Source organism: Megalopta genalis, chromosome 19, assembly GCF_051020955.1.
Source record: "Megalopta genalis isolate 19385.01 chromosome 19, iyMegGena1_principal, whole genome shotgun sequence".
Taxonomy (NCBI): domain Eukaryota; kingdom Metazoa; phylum Arthropoda; class Insecta; order Hymenoptera; family Halictidae; genus Megalopta; species Megalopta genalis.
In genome coordinates, this window is record NC_135031.1 from 1,799,361 (window position 1) to 1,819,636 (window position 20,276).

At 31.6% G+C, this 20,276-nt stretch overlaps 3 protein-coding genes and 1 long non-coding RNA gene across 17 annotated transcripts; 1 reads left to right on the plus strand and 3 right to left on the minus strand.

The window, feature by feature from the left end:
* Nucleotides 1-279: 279 nt before the first annotated feature.
* Nucleotides 280-11,905, minus strand: LRR (capping protein regulator and myosin 1 linker 1 leucine rich repeat protein). 13 transcript variants are annotated; one of them, XM_076527360.1, is made up of 24 exons: nt 11,723-11,905; nt 11,371-11,468; nt 11,210-11,260; nt 10,925-11,118; nt 10,498-10,675; nt 10,180-10,418; nt 10,016-10,110; nt 9,757-9,944; nt 9,587-9,664; nt 9,172-9,505; nt 8,687-9,083; nt 8,291-8,609; nt 8,115-8,228; nt 7,825-8,030; nt 7,616-7,703; nt 7,316-7,540; nt 7,195-7,215; nt 6,841-6,982; nt 6,524-6,782; nt 4,829-5,022; nt 4,241-4,543; nt 3,806-4,045; nt 3,554-3,618; nt 280-3,210 (listed from the first exon to the last, which is right to left on the minus strand). In XM_076527360.1, exons 1-24 carry the CDS (start codon nt 11,757-11,759, stop codon nt 3,097-3,099), a joined length of 4,179 nt encoding a protein of 1,392 aa, XP_076383475.1. In that variant the 5' UTR covers nt 11,760-11,905; the 3' UTR covers nt 280-3,096. The 13 variants fall into 13 exon arrangements, with proteins under 13 accessions (XP_076383475.1, XP_076383471.1, XP_076383467.1 ...); XM_076527356.1 differs by having other exon boundaries at nt 4,241-4,579; XM_076527352.1 differs by having other exon boundaries at nt 4,619-5,022.
* An 845-nt stretch (nt 11,906-12,750) lies between these two features.
* LOC143260779 (uncharacterized) lies at nt 12,751-13,684 on the minus strand. Its single transcript, XR_013035060.1, has 2 exons — nt 13,549-13,684; nt 12,751-13,447 (listed from the first exon to the last, which is right to left on the minus strand). It is a non-coding gene; the product is annotated as an uncharacterized LOC143260779 (long non-coding RNA).
* Nucleotides 13,685-16,356: 2,672 nt separating this feature from the next.
* Nucleotides 16,357-17,938, plus strand: LOC143260772 (enoyl-CoA delta isomerase 1, mitochondrial). Its single transcript, XM_076527369.1, has 5 exons — nt 16,357-16,694; nt 16,762-17,033; nt 17,131-17,309; nt 17,401-17,522; nt 17,595-17,938. The coding sequence occupies exons 1-5, from the start codon at nt 16,592-16,594 to the stop codon at nt 17,753-17,755; spliced, it is 837 nt and encodes a 278-aa protein (XP_076383484.1). The 5' UTR covers nt 16,357-16,591; the 3' UTR covers nt 17,756-17,938.
* LOC143260767 (dynein regulatory complex subunit 3) lies at nt 16,618-20,219 on the minus strand. 2 transcript variants are annotated; one of them, XM_076527361.1, is made up of 9 exons: nt 20,009-20,219; nt 19,651-19,934; nt 19,402-19,574; nt 19,163-19,320; nt 18,897-19,089; nt 18,617-18,824; nt 18,299-18,547; nt 18,165-18,241; nt 16,618-18,099 (listed from the first exon to the last, which is right to left on the minus strand). In XM_076527361.1, exons 1-9 carry the CDS (start codon nt 20,187-20,189, stop codon nt 17,952-17,954), a joined length of 1,671 nt encoding a protein of 556 aa, XP_076383476.1. In that variant the 5' UTR covers nt 20,190-20,219; the 3' UTR covers nt 16,618-17,951. The 2 variants fall into 2 exon arrangements, with proteins under 2 accessions (XP_076383476.1, XP_076383477.1); XM_076527362.1 differs by having other exon boundaries at nt 17,936-18,099; nt 18,165-18,227.
* Nucleotides 20,220-20,276: the final 57 nt, after the last annotated feature.

The following is a 20,276-nucleotide window of genomic DNA, read 5'->3' on the forward strand; positions in this document are numbered from 1 at the left end:
CAGTACAATTTTATTATTGCCTGTAACACATTAATAACAGACTCTTTAAATTTTTATTTTATTTGGATTTAAATGATACTTTGTTACAAATATTAAAATACATACCTACGGAGAAAAAATAAAAATGTTAATATATGTCGTAAATCTTCATGGATTACTTTTTAGTAGATTTTGTTCTGCAATTATTTATATAACATTAAATTGTACTATTATCAATACTATTGTATACGAATTTTAAATAATATTCAATTTGTTCCAAACTCAATAAAGTTCTGAATATTATTGTAGTACATGATTATTATATTTTTCAAAAACGAATTATAAAAATTATTTAAATTTAACAGAATACTAATACGAAATATTGTTTTCTAATGCATAGTTAAAGAAAGAACTATCGGTGTACGCATGAACATAATAGGAGTTTTTATTTTCTAGCGAATTATATTGCATGATTAATAATTCATGCATCCAAATCTGCTACAAATATTGATACCAGTTTGTGTGCAATGTAGTTAAATAATATATTAGATGGAAATTCGTAAATAGCAATATTAATAGCAGATTTTGAAACATGTAGAATTGTACATTGTATATATATATATATATATATATATCTATATATATATATATATATAGGTTTGTATATATGTATAAGTATGTATATACGCATACATGTATCTGTACATGTATATTTATATGTATATTTATATATATGAGTTGTGTAAATACAGGAATGTATTGAAGAAAATTAGAATATGTATATATATATATATATATAAATATTATATCACGCATTCATTAGCACATACATACTGCAGTGTACATTTAAAATATTTACATTCCAAAATATTGTATATTACAGGTGATTTTTTGTAATATACAACTTCATAATTGATATTAAGTTGTTAAATGAAATAATTTCAAAAGTCACAATCCCAAATTTGTATGTCGACTGTTCTGTAATGCTGCCGCACCCTTAAATTGAAATTTAATAAATAAAGAAAATAATTACACATTTTGGCACCATTGATTAAATTCCAATTTCGATATTACACTTATAATTTCTTTGTGTCTCTATACTTACAAAAAAATCACCTGTAACGTAACATGTATACAAACCATAAAGTGTATGTACTTATGACAATGTATAAGTACATACCTGTTTACAAATACTATATTTAACATTACAGTAATTAAATTATAAATATATATAATCACTAACTTCGATCATTAAGTAACTTCCAGATTAACTACTTTCCGTGATACTGATTTATTTGCATTATATGTTAATGCTTCAAATTGATTTAATACAGTTATTATTCGACAAACACGTTTATCAATCTAATTTACATTTGTTTATAGATTTCACGTGATTGATTACTGGAGGAGAATTGTGACGTTTATAAATTTTGATATTAATATCAATGTATTAGGAGAAACCCATGTTTTCTAAATTCTTCATTAATATAAAAAAAGAATAAATCCAGTTTAACATGCAGTATCATTATCTAATGCATGTTTCTATATACGTGTATAAAAAAAGACATATACGTATATAACAATATATATATATACAAGGTGGCTCATTTAACGAGACGACAGAAAATTACTCTTAAATTACTGACTGTATAAAAAAATTTTTTAAACAAAAGTATGACCTTAAGTGGATTGCTGGATGCAAGAATTTACAAGTAATTTTAAGTCGTAATGTTGAGCAATTCACTCTGTATAATTTGTTAATCATGAATATTGATAAAAACATTCATTCAAATACTTATTTGACTGCGTGAACTGAAATTGTAATTCTAATTTACCTGTGTATAGATTTTTATACATACATTTGTATTTACATAGGTTCTTTGCTATCAAAAAACTATGTCTCAATAGATTCATATAAGATAGATTATTAATTATATTTCGCAATATTCTTTTATATAATACAAAAAAAACTGTTGTAAAAAAGCTGGTTCCTTTGTAAGAGGACACACATAGCAGAAAAAACATTAGTAAATTTGTTTAGTTATAGTATACGTTTAACAAGATATAAAATAGTAAATATAAATTACAAATGTTGCAAAGAAATTCTTAGAATATAGCAATACTCGATAACATTTTTTTAGTGGTTACATCATTTCCTTCTTTTATACATCGAAACTATTATTTATATATGGTATATGCGTTGTATAATGTTTTCATAATTTACTATTAGATTCATATAAATCACTGATGTCGCCATCGATGGTATTATACTTGCCGTGCGAAGTATCGCTTAAGTGTGTCCTTATGGTATAGAAATTAAAGGCATTTACTGTTTTATATAATAACATTATATGGCACATAGCAAATGTTATATGATTCTTAGAGGTTGGCTTTGTGCATTTCTCAATTCCAATAGTAGATATCAATTTCAGGAGTAGTCATAGAAAAACATACAATTTAAAAGATTTTTAATTTAATAAAATCGAACGAAAAATTTGAAACAATAAATAACAGAACTTAAATCACAATTTCTACTTGTATGATCACAAATGTTTCTACAGGTAGTGTCCCCTTTTTTAGAAAATAGGTCAAAATATTTATTATAAAGGAAACGGTACATAAATATTTAAATTTTAAAACAAACATAACATGGTTCATTATCCAAATAATATCGTTGCAAATATCAGGCAGACCTTTCTCTAAGAATCTGATGGAATGTAGAAGCTAAAATATATTTTCTATGGAAGTATGAATGTCTTAATTTATCGAAATGAAAATAACAAATAATTTTTAGTACATTAAATACAAATACTTACTACTAATAATTAAGATAATCTGCATTGAACGCGCAGTTTCGTAAAAAAAATTATAATAAGATTTCTAATGCCACCTTAACGATAGATTAGTACTTTCTATAGAGACACGCAAAACCTTGTCCCCAATATCAGCACTTGCCTTGTATTTGACTTTATATGGCACAAATACAAACGCATAAACTTGCATAATCTTGTGCCCAGTATAAAACATTTTGACAGGAGATGTTCTTAATATGCAATTAAAAGCAATGACATCGACTTTCGAATTACTATAGCGAATTACTATAGCGATAAGTCATTGTCAAACGTCCACTACATCGCTATCATAGTTAAAATTCGAATCATGTAAAAAAGAAGTACGTCGAAGTTTATAACTTATTCGTTTCTCTTCAACCGTTTTCGGCACTTCCATTACCTAAAAATATAATGAATTATTATGAGCATATACGACCGCATTCTGTACAACTTATTCGTTTCTCTTCAACCATTTTCCGCGCTTCCATTACCTAAAAATATAATGAACTATTATAAGCATATAGGATTGCATTTTGGACAAGTTATTTCACAGATATTTTTCCAGTAATTTTTCTATGCATATGTTACGTCCACGATATGTAAATTCGACATTTCGGATTAATAGGATTCAAGCGCAAAAAAGATAAGTAAGCTGTTGCAAGAGGCTTCGTGGACAAAATTTTCTACACAATCTTTAGAATCTTCCATAGATTTATAAAAAAAAATATAAAAAAAAATTATACCTTGATATCTGGTTGGTTGATAGAACGTTGAAGCACCGACCTCCATGCTGCAGGTGCGGTATGCTCTAAAATAATATGTACAGCAAGCTTCTTAATTTAAAGAATGATCATGCAGTTTTGCAAATTAATCGATGTCACAAGAAAAAAATATGCTTTTAATAAGAAGTGATGCGTGATTCCGATGGTGTATACATATAGGGTTACTATGTATGTACAGAGCATGCATCGTAAGAAATCAAATTTCTGAGTTACCGTGTTCTTTCCTTTCTGTTTTACTCTTGCTTAAACTAGCTGCCAATTCTCTGACAGATCGCTTTTCTACGCTTGTATTGCTTAAAGAACTAGCGGTGCTACTTGCTGATAATGTTGGTGGCAATGAAGCGGGACCACTTACACCACTATCCGTTGACTCGTCAAGAGCATCGCCAGAATCTGGCGTATTCCCTGCTGAAGTATTTGGACTAGAACCATCGCTTAATAAATTAAATTCTCCTATAAAATTAAATGAAACTATATAGTGAACTTACATTGACAAGAAGTACGATAATATGTACTACTTTTGTTACTACAAAAACGTCCTAATTACTTGTGATTAGAATGTTACTCACTTTAACATTACATGTATGCGATATAAACAATGCTTAATGAACATTAAAAAGTACTGTTCCAACATTCATTCGAACTCACCGGATTTTCTATCAGTGGCCATACTCCAAGGCCTTGGTTTCGGAGCTGTTGCAGGCGGAGTTAATTTAGTCTTTGATAAAGCACCATTACTCTTTCCGTCACTGGTGGAACAACTTCCTTTAGCTGACGGTTTTAATACTGGAGACTTTGATGCTTCGGAAGTATTTTTCGTACTGCTACCATTTGTCGGACTTCTAAGATCGAAACCAATCGATCTTAGTTTGAGGGAGGGCAGTGGTTGGCTCGCAGATTTGTCCATTTCCATGGCCGATTTTTTCGTTAAACTTTTTCTGCTTTCGTAATCTTTAGGAACAGACGTTGCAAGAGATACATCCCTATCTGAAGAATTTGCAGCAGTTGTTAGTTGTAACATTTTACCGTTCTCATCGGAATCCCGCGAGCTAACTGAATTTGTACCAGATCCAGTAATTGGCAACGTGCTACGTTTCGAAATGTCAGCCGTATTGACAAAACTATTACTACTCGTCCCGTTAGAACTATCGGATTTCGCAACGATTCTTTCATGATTTTGAGCATTATCAGTAGTATTCCGTCGAGCTAATGGGGATGCAGTTAATGGTGAATCACCTTGAGATCTTCTACCGACGAGCGGAGAAAACTTCTCCAAATTATCGCTAGACCGTGATCGTGGGGCAGGCTCAAGGAGTGTTTTTAACATTGGTGAACTACAACCAGGTTTCTTATCCGTATCGGGTGGAATACTTTTGTGACTGGCAAGAGATAAATTTGGACTGCCATCAGTCGGAAACGTATGTAAGGAGCTGCAATTGTTTCAAAATAAATAAATTAATTTACGCGATTTCTAAACAAAAATCATATTACAGGTTTAATCGCGTAAAAATAGTTATATTGTTTAACAAAGCAACTATGATGATATTAACAAATTCCCGTTATCTTCAAAATCTTTTGAAAGTCATCAATGGCTTTTCAAATAGGTCTGCAGACTAAATCATCGAATTCGTCTGGAAAGCAGATACTAAACATAGTATCTATCAATATAGGGTGTCCCAAAAATGTCTCGCATTACGGAAATGTGGGGTAGCTGAGATCATTCTAAGTAACTTTTTCCTTTACGAAAATGCAATCTGCGGCTTTGTTTACGAGTTATTAATGAAAAACACCGACCAATGAGACACAATGGCGCGAAACACAACGTGATCAATCGATCGAGTGCCATGTGCTCCTACCACTGATTTTGACAGCTGAAGGGGGACTCTGTGCCGCGTTCAAATTAATGAACGAGTCACGAAAAATGTCAACTTTCGATATTTTTTTTTACCACGTGGCAGTGGTAATCTTGAGAAAAACGCTGTTCATCCTCTTATTTCAGAATGTCTAAAAAATATTTACTAATTTTTCGGACCCGAAATAATAAGTATGACAGCCGTTTTAATTTTCTGGTGTGCATGACACCTCATGTGTACCATATGAAATTTTTAATGCAAGGTGAAGATTAACAAAGTTCGTAAATGTTAATTTATTAAATTTTAATTTAAATAATTCCGCGTCCGAACACAATTCAACGAGCGATTCGCAAAGCTAATTTAATAAATAAAGGTTAGAGGACGTAAGAAATTTGCATTGACCTCGAACAATGTATGATGAACTGCACAACTGATCTGTATTCCACGAGCGTCTTCCACAGTTCGTCGTCGCAGTTCTTTTCGAAATGTACACCGCGCAAGAAGAATTTCACATTATGTGGGTGTATGCCCAGTGTAAGGGAAATACCAATCTAACAATACAAAGATTGCGCGCGGAGTATCCTAACATTAGAATACCATCACGTTATGTTGTGGACAATGTTATCAAACAGTTCTATTCGATCGGAGTGTCTTGGAGAATCGGCAGTGAGGTAGGGAGGCCACGATCTGGGAGAACGATGACCACAGAGGATACCATCCGCGCTGTATTTGAGGACGGCACGGAGAGTGTGCGCAGCATCAGTCGTCGCACGGGGTAAGTCGTAATATCGAAAGTTGATATTTTTCGTGACTTGTTCATTGTGTTTCGCGCCATTGTGTCTCATTGGTCGGTGTTTTTCATTAATAACTCGTAAACAAAGCCGCAGATTGCATTTTCGCAAAGGAAAAAGTTACTTAGAATAATCTCAGTTACCCCACATTTCCGTAATGCGAGACATTTTTGGGACACCCTGTATAATGTATCGACGACCTTTAAAAGATCTTGGAAATGATTTATTTGATACTTCTAACTTTGAATGGCTTTTTCTTAAAGATTTACGCACGCTGAAAGCATTACCTATCATCGCTTGTTGGAGATATAAGAGGAGTTGTTGGAGTAGTTGGTCGGAAGAATACGTCGAGACCTTCCCCAAGAGCAAGACCATCCATTGGTTGATCCGGTCTCAACATTGGTCTTGTAGGTGCTCTAGTTTTCGTTCTACGCGGTCTAGATTTCACTAAATGTTGCAACTGTTGACCCACGGTATTAGGCAACTCCGAAACAGAATCTAAAGATTCTGTCAAAGAATGTTCTGTCTCTGAGATGGCTGAAAACTCTGTTAATTAATTAGTAGTTCGTGAATGCATCAAATACTCTATTGAAATAATACAAACCTTCTGCTTGACTTTTTGGCAATGGTGGTAGTAGATCAGGAATATCGTCAGCAGAAAGTCCCTCAACCGAATCAACCACAGATTTAGGTCTCAATTTTCTTCCATGTAAACTTTTGCGTTTGTTCGATAGATGTGGCGTTGCCTATATACGAATAACAGTTGTGAATACTACTGAAATATCATTTTATTGTAATTTAGTTTTATGTAGAATCTTTAAACTATTTACCATTTTTCTTGCAATTACAAAATAAATATAAATAAAGAAAACACTTTATATATAGTATATTACAACATCTTGATAAATTGAAACAATAAGTGGCGTTGAACATATAAATAGTTTCAACCAATACTTACGAGATTTAAATAATCCAATTTCTAGGCAGACATGGAAGCATGGTATTATAGTTACTGCAGTAACTGTTATTGTTAATAACACAGATCTGACAATGTTATGAAATGATTTCTGTTTACTCACCATCGGAGATTGATCGCTAGAACACTGTCCAATGGAATTTACTAGCGAGTAAGTTTCAGGTGGACAATCTTCTTCCGAAGCAAGACTGGCTCTACCAATAGCTAATGTTGTGGATACACCTACTGTACTTGTAACACCTATGACACTGCCACTGCTCATCGAGCCAGCACTAGGCCGTAGTACATCTGGCGTGCTACTCCTTGTTCTACTATCGCAATCGCCGATCTAATAATACCGGTATACAAATTTAATCGTTACTTATCTTCATTAGAAAACTGTTTTCTTGTGCATCGTACATACCAAATTCTTGTAACTTCTCGATAACGATTCAATGACTTCATCTGTTATTCTGTCAGACACATGGCCAGCAACAGCTAAATTTAATTCACTGTAAAGAAATTACGAATGTAAGATAAATTAATTTTCTGTATAAAAAGTACAATAATTTATATTCTGGATTGTATTAATATAAAAGAAGTATTATTTTATTTATCGTTAATGATCTTTACTTGACTCTATTGACTATGTCTGCTCCAGCTTGTTCTGTAATAGTAGTGTGTATAAATTCGCTACTGATTTGGTTTTTCTCTTTGCAACTATTACGCAGATCATCTTCCACAGCAATCGATTCGCTTTCATCTCCTCTGATTACTGTCTGCTGTAGTATTGTAGGACATTGCTCATTCGCACATTTTATCATCGCATCTAAGGAATCCTGCATTCAAATGTAAATATTATGAAGTTGTTGTTATACTTGAGAAAACGATATACATCATTATTAAGTGTATAAAATATATACCTGTAAATATCCAGTTACGACTTTATGAAGCTCATTTGCCATGTCGTGTAATTTTAATTCAATTGGATTATTTTCATCTCGTCTTTGAAGTACTTCGTGCAATCTTGGTAACAGCTAAAAAAGAATTATTTTCATGAAATTACAATCTGAATGTTCGTACATTCATTTACTTGTACCTGTTTCGAGTTATCAGCGTCCTGTATAAGCCCAGTGGCATAATTGATATCATTGTTAGCATCACAGCTTTCAGCAGCAATGGCTTTAATAGTATCCTGAGTCTGTACAACCAGTCTATCAACCATTTGTTGTGTAGAACTTAATAGAAAACCTTGTTGCAGTCTAAAGGCTTGACCGTGACTGTACTTGCAAGGTGTAACGTTTCTTTGTAATAAATCTTGTATCTTTTTGGCCAGTTGTTCAGTTTTCTCAGCAGAGGTTTTCATACAAGGCTGCAGATCGAAAATTGGGAACGGCATGTGCCTCACACTACAATTCCTTTAATAAAACAATATCGTGTATTAGACAACGTACACAAGCACGTTTAAAATGATTAATAGCAAAAGAATATATACTTCTCCAAAGCATGAACAATATCCGCATAACCTTGAAGTGTAATGTTATTTTTATCGTAAATAATGGTCCGCAAATGATTGTTAATCTGCAGTGCTTTTGCTAATAATCTTGCACCAGGATCTCCAATTTGATTACCACTAATATCTAGAGTATGAAGACACGTATTACTACCAAGAGCATTAATAAGATTATAGAGATCAGACTTTAATCGAGAATCCGGTAAATGTAGTGCTTGTAAAACGCAGTCATCTTCTTGAAGCATTTGCACAAGTGCATCCATTACAATGGCAATATGTTTACTTTTCATACTAACAGTGTTACGGCCCATATATAATTGTTTTATAGACTTGTTCTTTCCTATAGCAGTTATTACTTGTGCTAAATCAACATCCATGTCTATAAAAATAATATTAATGGAACATACAGCTTGCACATTTTGGGATACTTGTTAACCATTTTATTTTTGTTACAAGCATATACGTACTGCTGTCGGAAATATCCAATGATGCTATACAACGCACACCATGTATACATGACTCCAGTACGTGAGCGCCCATGGAACCTAAGTTGTTTCCACTCATATCAAGTTCTAAACCAACTGTACTTTCATTACACGCCAAGCCAAGTAATAAATGCTTCAATGCTTCTAACGGCAATTTGCAGCAAGATATATTTAAGTACTTTAATGAAAGTGTAGCTGTAAAGAACTGTTTAAAGCTGGGTGGTATTTCTTTGGTCTTTTTGCTTGAAAAAGAATTGCGAGCGACATTCAAATGGACTAGATTAGTTGCACAACCCCGTAGTAGAGCACCAAACAGCTGAATAAAATAAATTATAACATACAGATATATATTTATTCGTGCAGACACATTTTATCATGAATGAAGTTAAATACTTACACATTCCAGTGTAGTATCTGTACCGCTTAGATCTAAATGAGTTAGGCTATTAGGTTGTGCTAAAAAATTGCACAAATTCTGTAACAAAACGACAATTACATTACAATCATAACTCATTTACAACTGTGAGTAAGCAACACTGAATTTAGCAATCTCGTGTAGAAACTTACATTGATGTCATCTTTTAAAGAGTTTTCCGAAAGATTCAAATATTGCAAACTAGTTTGCATGCTTCTATTTAAACTTAACGCATGTGCGACTTGACTTATTCCTTTCCCTGTTAGTCCACAATGTGCTAAGTTTAGCTTTTGTAATCCTTTAGGTAGCTTGCCAATGGGACCACTTAAATGTGCACCTCCTTTAAAATAATATTTTTACGAATAATTTGACTTTTATTGCTTGTGCTATATTAATTCATACAATATTTACCTTTATCTTCAATAGTATTGTACGATAGATCAATAGTTTGCAACATTGTGTTACCATTGGAAATTAAAGCTAGTGATAATTTATGGGCAAAATCCCTAGAACAAATATATTAATTAGATTTTTTTTACTAAATTATTTTCGATATCATATCATTGAATTTTTACCATTTAATTCCAAGATTATCTAGATACAGTTCTTGAATGGAAAGAGATCTGCGCATAACATGTAATAATCGTTCCAAAGGTTCATGACTCAATTTCAAATGAGACGCTCGTAATTTTGTGAACCAAGTATTATATTCCAAGGCAGAAATGATTGGCACCAAATCTTTCTGATCTAAATGATCAAAATCCCTTAAATTTAATTCCCTTGTGTCATGAGAGAGGTATATTGTATCAACATCCTAGAATTGAATATTTTTATCAAATAAGCTTTTATAAGATTGATACTACATTATTTTCTCCATATTTTCAGGATATTACCCAAGCAACTTCTTCTCTGTATAATACACCATGTAAGTCACACATGCATGCATACTGAGTTGAAAATCCACCACAGGGCCCAGTGTGTCTTGTTGCTTCTGTACTTCTGGCTAATTCGCTACCTCTTATGCTCTGCAATCTACTAGCTGGTATTACTTCTATTTTTCTTATAATATAACTGTAAAAAGAATGTCAATATTAATACAAATCTTTGTAAACTCATAAAAAAAGATCTCAATAAGTTAACTACCAATGATTATTCAATAATTTTCAAAAGTATTTAATTCACAGTAACTATTTTAGTAGCTGAGATTAATTAAATGAAAGCATTTTTCTGATATAACACAGTGTTTTAGAAGAGCTTATTAATGAGTTACCAGTAGGTATAATCTTGAAGTAGATACGTAATAATATTGTATACACATACTTTAAGGGTACAGTTGGAAAGATATTTCGGATTGCAGTATGTAAGGCCTCGATCATTGCATCTACTTCTGTAGTGTCTGCGCCTGCTCCTGTAGTAGTAAAATTGTAATACCTCTCTCCAACAGTTAATAATAACTGGTTTGCTCTTTTGGATTCTATAGATGTTATTTCTAAGTAATGAAAGTGACAGTCGAGCTAGAAAATTAATAAATAATTAATAATGTATTCACATAAACTCAACCAACCAAATAAAACTTAATAATTTAATTAATAATTTTAATCTTACCCTTGTGGGTACTTTGGCCGTTAAAAGAAACAGACGGCATGGTGAAAAAACCTAGAAACCACAAAATTTCATATACCACAAAATAATTTCATATTTAAATGCTATGCAACACACTTTCTTTCAGGGTGTAGCTGTTGTGACACTATTCAATTATTACTCACTAGAACACGATTTTCTTGTTTATCCTGCTTTGTTTCCAATTTCACAACATTTTTTAATAATATCTTCACGTGCTTACCGAGTAACGCTTTCACCGATTCTGTAAAAGATAAAATAATTTTATAAAAGGACCTGTGTTCGATGCAGCGCAATGAAAGCGTAGAAAATTGACAGAAATATTTAAGAAAATTATATCCTAATCCATCTTACATATAAACGAAAAAAATTAAGTAATTATTAGAGTTTCCGCGAACTGTATTAAGCGATGACTATTTAAATCGATGAGTAATATATACACTTGGTGAGTATGACAGGTCCACGATACGAACGTAAACATTCAGGATCAAGACAAACCGTTTAAATCTTTCGTAAGTTGAGATCTGGTTGACATCTTGCTGATTGGTTTATCTGTCAAACATAACCGGACCCATTTAAGACATCGTTTTTTCTGTCAGCCGGCGACTGAACTCCTATAGCTTGCTTAAAAAAAAGTTAAGATAATGGGCGATGTCACGAAACTATAAAGCAGAATAGCCGCCATATTAGCACCTGCCCGCAATCCATTCTGTTCCATTCCAGTCATTCCGGTCCGTTCCATTATTAACAAGTAATTTTACTGTTCGTAATTTCTGGATGATTATAACTTTTCACAGCAGATCGGTAAGAAAGTAAATAAAATAATAACATGTAATTTAATCTTTATATACTTTTCAAATAAGTTTTTCATATATATCAAACATTTCATAATAAATAAACAATTCAATCATAAAGCAATCTTTTAAATTCCTGATAATATACAATATATTTATTAATGTTTGAATTTTTCTATGATACAGTATTCGATTTTATTTCAATTTCTAAAATGAGATAAAGTATAACTTGCCAATACAACACATTTTCAAAGATTTATAAAATACTAACGTAAACTTCGATAATTTACAAGTTATTATATATTTATACTGATTTTACTTTCCATTTTATTGTATTTCTTATTTTATGTGTATTTCGTATTGTTTCTCAAGGATATATAAAACAATCTTGTCCTATAAGAAATAACGATATTTATGTATAAGGTTTTGCTGGAAGAAGTGCGTGAGCAAATGCCATTCAATTGTATTGTATCTTAATTATTTGTACAATTTATGTTCGAAAATTATTTTTGCAAAGGGTCAATATAAAAACTAAACGGAAAGAAAATATATGTATATGTACAGCACCTGATATTTTGCGTTGAATGCGATTATATGTAGTGATAGAGATTTTTAGATAAATGTTATACACACAGTTAACAAACATGTACATACATACAAAGATATATGTCAGGAATGTCCCAGGCTTTTTTGACCAAATGTTTTACGAGCGAAAATAAAAAAATAAAAAAATAAAAAAAACAAACTCAAAAGTGTTTTATTAAAAAATTATAAGAAAAATATACGAATAACAACGGACTGATTTTCGTTCGATGTATATAGTAATATGTTAGTGATATTTCTCTTATTTGTATTTACTTATCCAAGCTATGTTTATTATGTAATTCGTTAAATTTTTCATAGATGTCAATGCTGTATAGGTAGCCCTCCTATAACACGGTTTCGCTCTAACACGATAGAATAAATTGCGAAAACCTTTGTACAACACTGTACTTCTACAGCATTAGATAAAATGATTTTTGTTTAACATATGTAGAAACTAAATTGCCTTAAAATAATGATGAGAAGGAATAATGAACTATAGCGGCTTTACATGAAAATGGATAAACAAATTCCGATGCCATAGTGCACAATTATGTTACACATATGCACAGTTTACACGCCATCCCTCCGGCAAGGGTTGCCGTCTCAGAGATACAATATTGCGAAAAGTGTCGCCGTATTTAAAAAAATAAAGTTGTAAAATCTGTTGTAGAATGCGATCGCTGTCGAGGGCCCTTTTTTGTTTTTTTTTCATCTCCGAGGCCTGGAGACAAAAGTGTCTCAAGGGTTGGTCGGCAGTCTGCGTCGAGCCACGAAGTGTTGAAGAATGACTTCTTCGTCTTTAAGACTAATTTTTGGAAAATTAAGTTTCAGTCCCAAGCCATGTCTGATAAAGATAAAAAAACAACGTTTAAGAGGAAATTTATTTCTTTAGAAGTAAAGATACAAATCTTGGATCGTCTTTTAAAAGGAGAAAAAGCATCTCACATTGGAAAAAGTCTTAATTTAAATGAAGCAACAGTCCGGACTATTAATAAAAATAAAAAAGAAATAAGAAGTGCAGTTGCTGCAGGATCTTCGACATCCGCAAGATATGCAGCTCGTCCTCGGGCACCAATAATTGAGAAAATGGAAAAGGCACTCAGCATTTGGATTGATGATAGCTGTCAAAAAAGAATTCCATTGGGCAGTAATATCATTAAACAAAAAGCGCTTAAAATTTACAAACACCTTAAAGAACATGGAGAATCCTCTGTCAACCCAGATTTTGTAGCAAGTAAAGGTTGGTTCGAAAAATTCAAAAAGCGTTTTGCAATTCATACCATAAGAGTTCAAGGAGAATCTGCGTCGGCTGATCATGAAGCTGCCAGGACTTATCCAGAAAAAATTCAAAACATTATAGAAGAGCAAGGATACACAGCAGATCAAGTTTTCAATGCTGACAAAACTGGGCTTTGGTGGAAAAAAATGCCCAGTAGAACCTTTATATCAAAAAAAGAAAAAACTGCACCTGGATTTATGGTGTCTAAAGATCGCATAACACTACTTTTGTGCAGTAATGCATCGGGGGATTTTATGATAAAACCCTTGCTAGTTTATAGATCTCTAAATCCTCGTGCACTTAAAGGTGTAAATAAAAACACCTTACCGGTATATTGGAAAGCAAATCCAAGAGCTTGGATAACTGGAAATTTGTTTAAAGATTGGTTTTTAAATTGTTTTGTACCAAACGTTGAAAGTTATTTAAAGCAGAAAAATTTAAGCTCCAAGGTGCTATTACTATTAGATAATGCTCCATATCACCCACAAGATTTGAGTCATCCCAACGTTAAAATAGTGTTCCTACCACCTAACACTGCCTCGTTGCTCCAACCATTGGGTCAAGGTATTATTTATTCCTTTAAAGCTTATTACATAAGAAGAGTATTACAGTGGATTTTAGATGTCACTGATTCGAAATCAATTAATGTAATGGAGGCTTGGAAGCAATTTTCAATTAAGCACTGCATCGACATCATATCTTTATCGCTAAAAGAACTAAAAACATCAACGTTAAATGCATGTTGGAAGAAGATATGGCCATCTTCAGTTGAAATAGAAAACGTGCTTGAATCATCAGAAAATGAAATTGGTAGCATATTAGAACTTGCTAAATCAATTGGAGGCAAAGGTTTTGTGGATATGGCTGTTGGGGATGTTCAAGATTTATTAGTGGAAGAAAAGGTTAACGAAGCTGATTTGATGGAAATAGCATCCGAAGCTGTAAATCAAGCTGTAAATCTAGATTCTGAGGATAATAGCACTATTGAAGATTGTGAAGTGAACAATTTAACACTAAGAAAATTACAAGAAGGTCTAAGCTTAGCCGAAAATCTTGAATCATTTTTCTTGAATGCGGATCCTTCCAGTGAAAGAAGCCAAAAATTCAAAAGAGAGCTGCAAGATTGTCTATCTCTATACCGCGAAATCTACAATGACTTTATAAGAACCAGCAAACTAATGAAAATTACAGATTTTTTTTAAAGAGGATAGAAGATGCAAAAAATCTAAATAAAGGAGAAGATTCTGAAAATAAAGGTGACATCGTTCAACCGAAAAAACGTTCTCGTTTGATTGTACTGAGCAGTGATGAGGAAGAAATTTATTAAATTAAGGTTGCTTTAAATGAAAATATTTTTTATTTCTTTTCACTAAATTAAATATGTAGTCTTTCTAAGAGAATATGAGTGCAAGTTTCATCTTTGTTTCTCAAAATTTTGAAAGTAAAAATCGCATAAAATTGCGAAATTATTCGTTACTTTCAAAATTTCTTCTTGTAGAGTAGAATATTGATTGCTGCCCGTTACAATTGACAAGTACTTGGATTGCTGAATTAACAAAATTTTGTAGATTCATAAACTAGAAAGTATTATCTAAAATGTAGCTTACGAGTTTTCAAAAATTTTAATAACTGTAGAAATAATCGTCGTTTCAAGATATTCGCAAATACGCTGGACTGTGTGGTCGAGAATCCTACGGGGCGAAAAGTACAAGTCGAATATCACGCTGAGCGTTTCGGATGGAGCGTCGGAAAAAAGTGCGCGAAAAGAGTGAGATCGCAAGCATGGTAAAGTGAGACAAGTTACATTGGTTGTCGGTGTGACTTGTTTCGCTTGTGGTTGTGCTAGTGTCTTGTTCACTTACCACTTCCTCTATTTGTCTAGAACTGTGTCTTTGGCAGCACTGTTTAGCTGTGAAGCGTCAACCAATCAGAGGAGAAGCAGTTTCTCCACCTGCTTCATAATTCTAAGCCGGTTGCCCCCGCCTTGGCTTACTATGGTGAGACACTACTGTACTATGGTGAAGCAGAATTGCTTAGTATGGTAAGACATGACTATGCTATGGTGAAGTAGAAATGCTTACTATGGTGATGCATGACTGTGGAGCTATGTAATATATTGTAGATACATATTCCCGATCAGTCCGTACTTATTCCGTATCTTTCTTATCATTTTTTGATAAAGCATTTTTGGGCCTTTGTTAATATTTATTTCTTATTTTCGCTTGTAAAATATGCTGCTATCTTTTGGCCGAAAAAAACCTAGGATAAACTTGAAATATTATTGTAGATACTGTTTTTTTTTTTAATTTTTCTGATTAAGAAGTTAGAAAAAAACTAATACGTAATAAAATTTTGTAGAGTATGTATGTATGTTTGTATGTGTGTGTATATATATATATATATATTTGTATGTATGTATGTATACAATTATTACATATGTATTACAATTCATAAACGCGATAGCCACGCAGCGTAAACTTGTGGATGAATTAATAATTTACAGAAAAATCGTTGAAAGGACAAGCAGTACGGAGCAATACAGTATTAACAACTGTACAAATATTACAATCATTCGATGTAATATAAAATATACAATAAATATTGTTATATAACAACGCAAAGTGTCTTCTTTACTGTGCACATATACTTACATATATGTATATGTAAATATTTTTATCGTGCAAATAGAGAACCTGTATTTTGTCAATAATGTTTGTAGTGAAAAGAATAAATAATATTGTTAAAATTCCTTTATTTAAAGCTTATGCAACAAGTTCAAAAATTGTTGATGTTGTACATGATGATGTCACAGGTATGTGTATTAACTATAATAATCGATTCTTTTTATCTTCATTTGTATTAATATTTTCGTTCTATAGGTATTACTACGATATCCATGGCACGCCAACCTGTAAATGGATTAAATAAGGAATTATTAAACGCTTTAAACACATCTTTAATAGATGCTCAAAAAAATCGTAGTAGCGGCGTTATATTGACATCTGCATTACCAACTATATTTTCAGCAGGACTTGATTTAATGGAACTTTATAATCGAACCGAAAATCAATTAACCGAATTCTGGCAAACATTGCAAGATACTTGGCTGACTTTGTATGGTTTGGGAATTCCCATAGCTACTGCTATCAATGTATTATTTTATAATATTATTTATTAGAATTATGTAAATAAAATATATTAAAGAATGTTAATTTTAAGTTGGAGTTAATATAATTTTATTTGTACAGGGTGCTAGTCCTGCTGGAGGATGTCTCTTAGCAATTTCTACTGAATACAGAGTATTCGTTGAAGGAAAACATACCATGGGTCTAAATGAAACACGTTTAGGAATATCAGTTCCTAGATGGTTTAAAAATCTATATATTGATGTGCTAGGGTATAGAAAAGCTGAAATAGCATGTTTACGGTAACAAATTCATGATAAAATATATAATGGTTAAAAGAAATTACTTATGTCAATTATAATACCTTTAATTGATTTAAAAATATTGATTCAGTGGATCTCTATTTCAACCCAAAGAAGCATTAGAAATTGGACTTGTAGACGAGTTGGCTGCTGATAAAGCAGAAGCAATTAACAAATGCCAAAAATTTATTCAGGAATTTAAACATATACCATGTAAGTTTATCACCCTGTTCATTATTTAAAGGAAAATTAAAATCATATTCATCTTTAAAAATTTTAATATAGCTGGTGGTCGATTAAGAACAAAGATAACATTAAGAGATCCCAATCTACTTTGGATGAAAGAAAATCGGGATAAAGATGTTAAAGAATTTGTAATGTTTTCTCAATCACCAAAAGTGCAAGCTTCTCTGAAATTTTACATTGAATCTTTGAAACAAAAATAACGATGTTTTAAAATGTTACAAATGTTTGTACCTTCAGTAATAAATTCACTATTTTTGAATGTATAAATATATATCATATAAATTTATTAATATGTTACTGTTGTTTAAAAATTATAATTTTGTAAAATTTTATACGATTTTTATATTAGGTATTTATTTAAATAAAGTTCATTATATTAATAAGATCTACTAAACTTTAATCGCCAAGAGCCTCCATAGCTTCCATATCACTTATGTTTACATGTAATTGTTGTAATAATTGTAGAGAAGAAAATTCATTTCTTTGAGTATCCGCAAAATGTGATATTTCCAATATTTGCTGGTTATTTCTTTCATCTTCTTTTCTATAAAATTCAAATAATTGTTAGAGCTCCGAGGACTATATGCAACTGGAAAGCATAGAACTTACACAATTAATTGTTGAGTATATTCTTCAAACCAGCTTTTCAAACGATTTATCATAATCTCTTCTCTAGCATCAATTGCCTAAAATTAATAAGTGCCCTAATATGTTCAATTATTTGAGAAGTCAACGTATTATACCTGTAAATGCTTTTCATGAGAGTTACTAAGATTGAAAGCTAAAGTATCTTTATCTCCACATAAATTTACAATATGGCTTGGTATTTTTGAATCATCCCCAAAACCACTCAAATAATATAAAAGCAGTCCGTTAATAGTGTCATTATATTCTGCCTCACGATTTCGCAACTGCGAAAAATGTCCTCGCGCAGTTGTTAAATAGGTCTCTACCATGTCAGACATATTTATTCTAAATACTTCGTTTATATCCTTTAAAATATATATGAATTATTATGTATTTATTAATAATTGCATCCAAATTATGATTTCAAAACGTACTTCAATTTGCTCATGTAACTCCATCTCAAGAGACATTAAATTGGACCAACCCTCAGTGATTATATCATTAAATTCATCAGAAAATTGTTGTACTTTTTGTGTTACTTCTTCGAGAATAATACTAGTTACATCTTCTCCTATTTGACCTAGTAGATTTTTAACATTTGGTAGAATTTCGGTTTTCCTTTTTAATATGTTATTTACAATTCTGAAAGCAGAGATTATAAGTGCTCCGATTATTTATTTCCTCTTCATCTTCATCATGCTCTACATTACTTACATTCGACCTTGATCTTGCGACGATTTTTTTCCGTTATTAACGGCGTTTGTAAAAGTATTTATTTCATCGATTCGTTTTTCATTTTCTTGTAATCCCAGTTCACAAAGTTCTTGGCATAATACTATAAAACTTTTTTCATATTCTGCATAAGCATTCTGAGTATCTTCAGTTACCATGGACAATTCCTTACCTTCTAAATATGAATTTCCAAATCTACTTTCTTGTGATTCTAGTTATAGTGGTTTTGATAAAATAAAAGATCAAACCTTCATCAGCTTCAAACATTTTTTGAAACAAGAAATCATCATCAAGGTATTCCACGTATGCGAGGGTAAGAAAAGCTAATTTCTTTTCATATTCTTGCTGTGCTTTCAATTCTTCTGCTTCTTTCATTTCTTTATCTTCCAGTGTATTTAAAAGTCTACTAACATGTCGAAATAAAAATATATTTATGAATGAATAAAAATATGTAGTTTGTCTAAATAATTTGATGTTTTTTAATTACTAATGTTTTTCGCTAGCACGTTTTCGTTCTTCATTTGTTATCATTTTATATTGATAATATAGCAATTGAGGTATAAGGGCAAATATATAATCAAAATATCCAGTTTCTTTAGTACATGGATTTTCATCCATATTTAAACTACGAAGGTTCTTGAATTTCCGTAAATAAAGTGCCTAAAATGACAACTTCATAAATATAAATGTTAAAAACATTGATGGACTTCTAAAAAGTATCTATTATATGCATTACATGTTCCCAATCTGTTATGAGATTATTACCAATACTGAAAATTGTGAGATTATATAAATTATCTATATTTTCTATTTTTGTAATTTGATTACTGTATAATAGTAATATTTCCAATTTTGACAAACAATTTAAGTTTTCCATTATATATATGCGATTGAAAGAAAGATCTAACTCTTTTAAGTGAATAAGAGACTCTAAGTTTTCTATTTTTTCAATAATATTGTTCGATAATTTCAACTTTACAAGATTCGACATCACCCAAAGATAATCAATTTTTAAAATATCTGGAAAAGAAAATAATACAATAATAAAATAATAATAAAACAAATACAATTATATATTTATTTACTTCACGTACTTTGAAATTCTATTCGAATCTCTTTTGTTTCTTTTAAATTAATTCCGTCGTTGAAGAAAAGTTTGCCGGCTTCTCCCTTTGGTCCTTGCTCAACTATTAACTTTATAAGCATATTTTGATTTATTACCCGAGGTTGCACAAATTCTTGGAGGATAGTGGGTACGTCCTCTTCGATAAGCATTTCTTAACTTCTTTTATTTTTTAAATAAATAAATAAATGATTATTACAAATAGAATTCTGCAATATGCAACGAAAACGATTGTTGAT

Coding starts and splice junctions, on each gene's coding strand:
- LOC143260767 (XM_076527361.1), bottom strand. CDS start 20,189: ATGCTTATCGAAGAGGACGTACCCACTATCCTCCAAGAATTTGTGCAA. Junction 19,935..20,008: donor GATTCGAATAGAATTTCAAA/GTACGTGAAGTA, acceptor TTTCTTTTCCAG/ATATTTTAAAAATTGATTAT. Junction 19,575..19,650: donor TCATAACAGATTGGGAACAT/GTAATGCATATA, acceptor TTGTCATTTTAG/GCACTTTATTTACGGAAATT.
- LRR (XM_076527348.1), bottom strand. CDS start 11,759: ATGTCAACCAGATCTCAACTTACGAAAGATTTAAACG. Junction 8,229..8,290: donor ACGCTGATAACTCGAAACAG/GTACAAGTAAAT, acceptor ATTCTTTTTTAG/CTGTTACCAAGATTGCACGA. Junction 7,216..7,315: donor CTAGCGATCAATCTCCGATG/GTGAGTAAACAG, acceptor ATGTCTGCCTAG/AAATTGGATTATTTAAATCT.
- LOC143260772 (XM_076527369.1), top strand. CDS start 16,592: ATGTTTGTAGTGAAAAGAATAAATAATATTGTTAAAATTCCTTTATTT. Junction 16,695..16,761: donor TGTACATGATGATGTCACAG/GTATGTGTATTA, acceptor TTCGTTCTATAG/GTATTACTACGATATCCATG. Junction 17,523..17,594: donor GGAATTTAAACATATACCAT/GTAAGTTTATCA, acceptor ATTTTAATATAG/CTGGTGGTCGATTAAGAACA.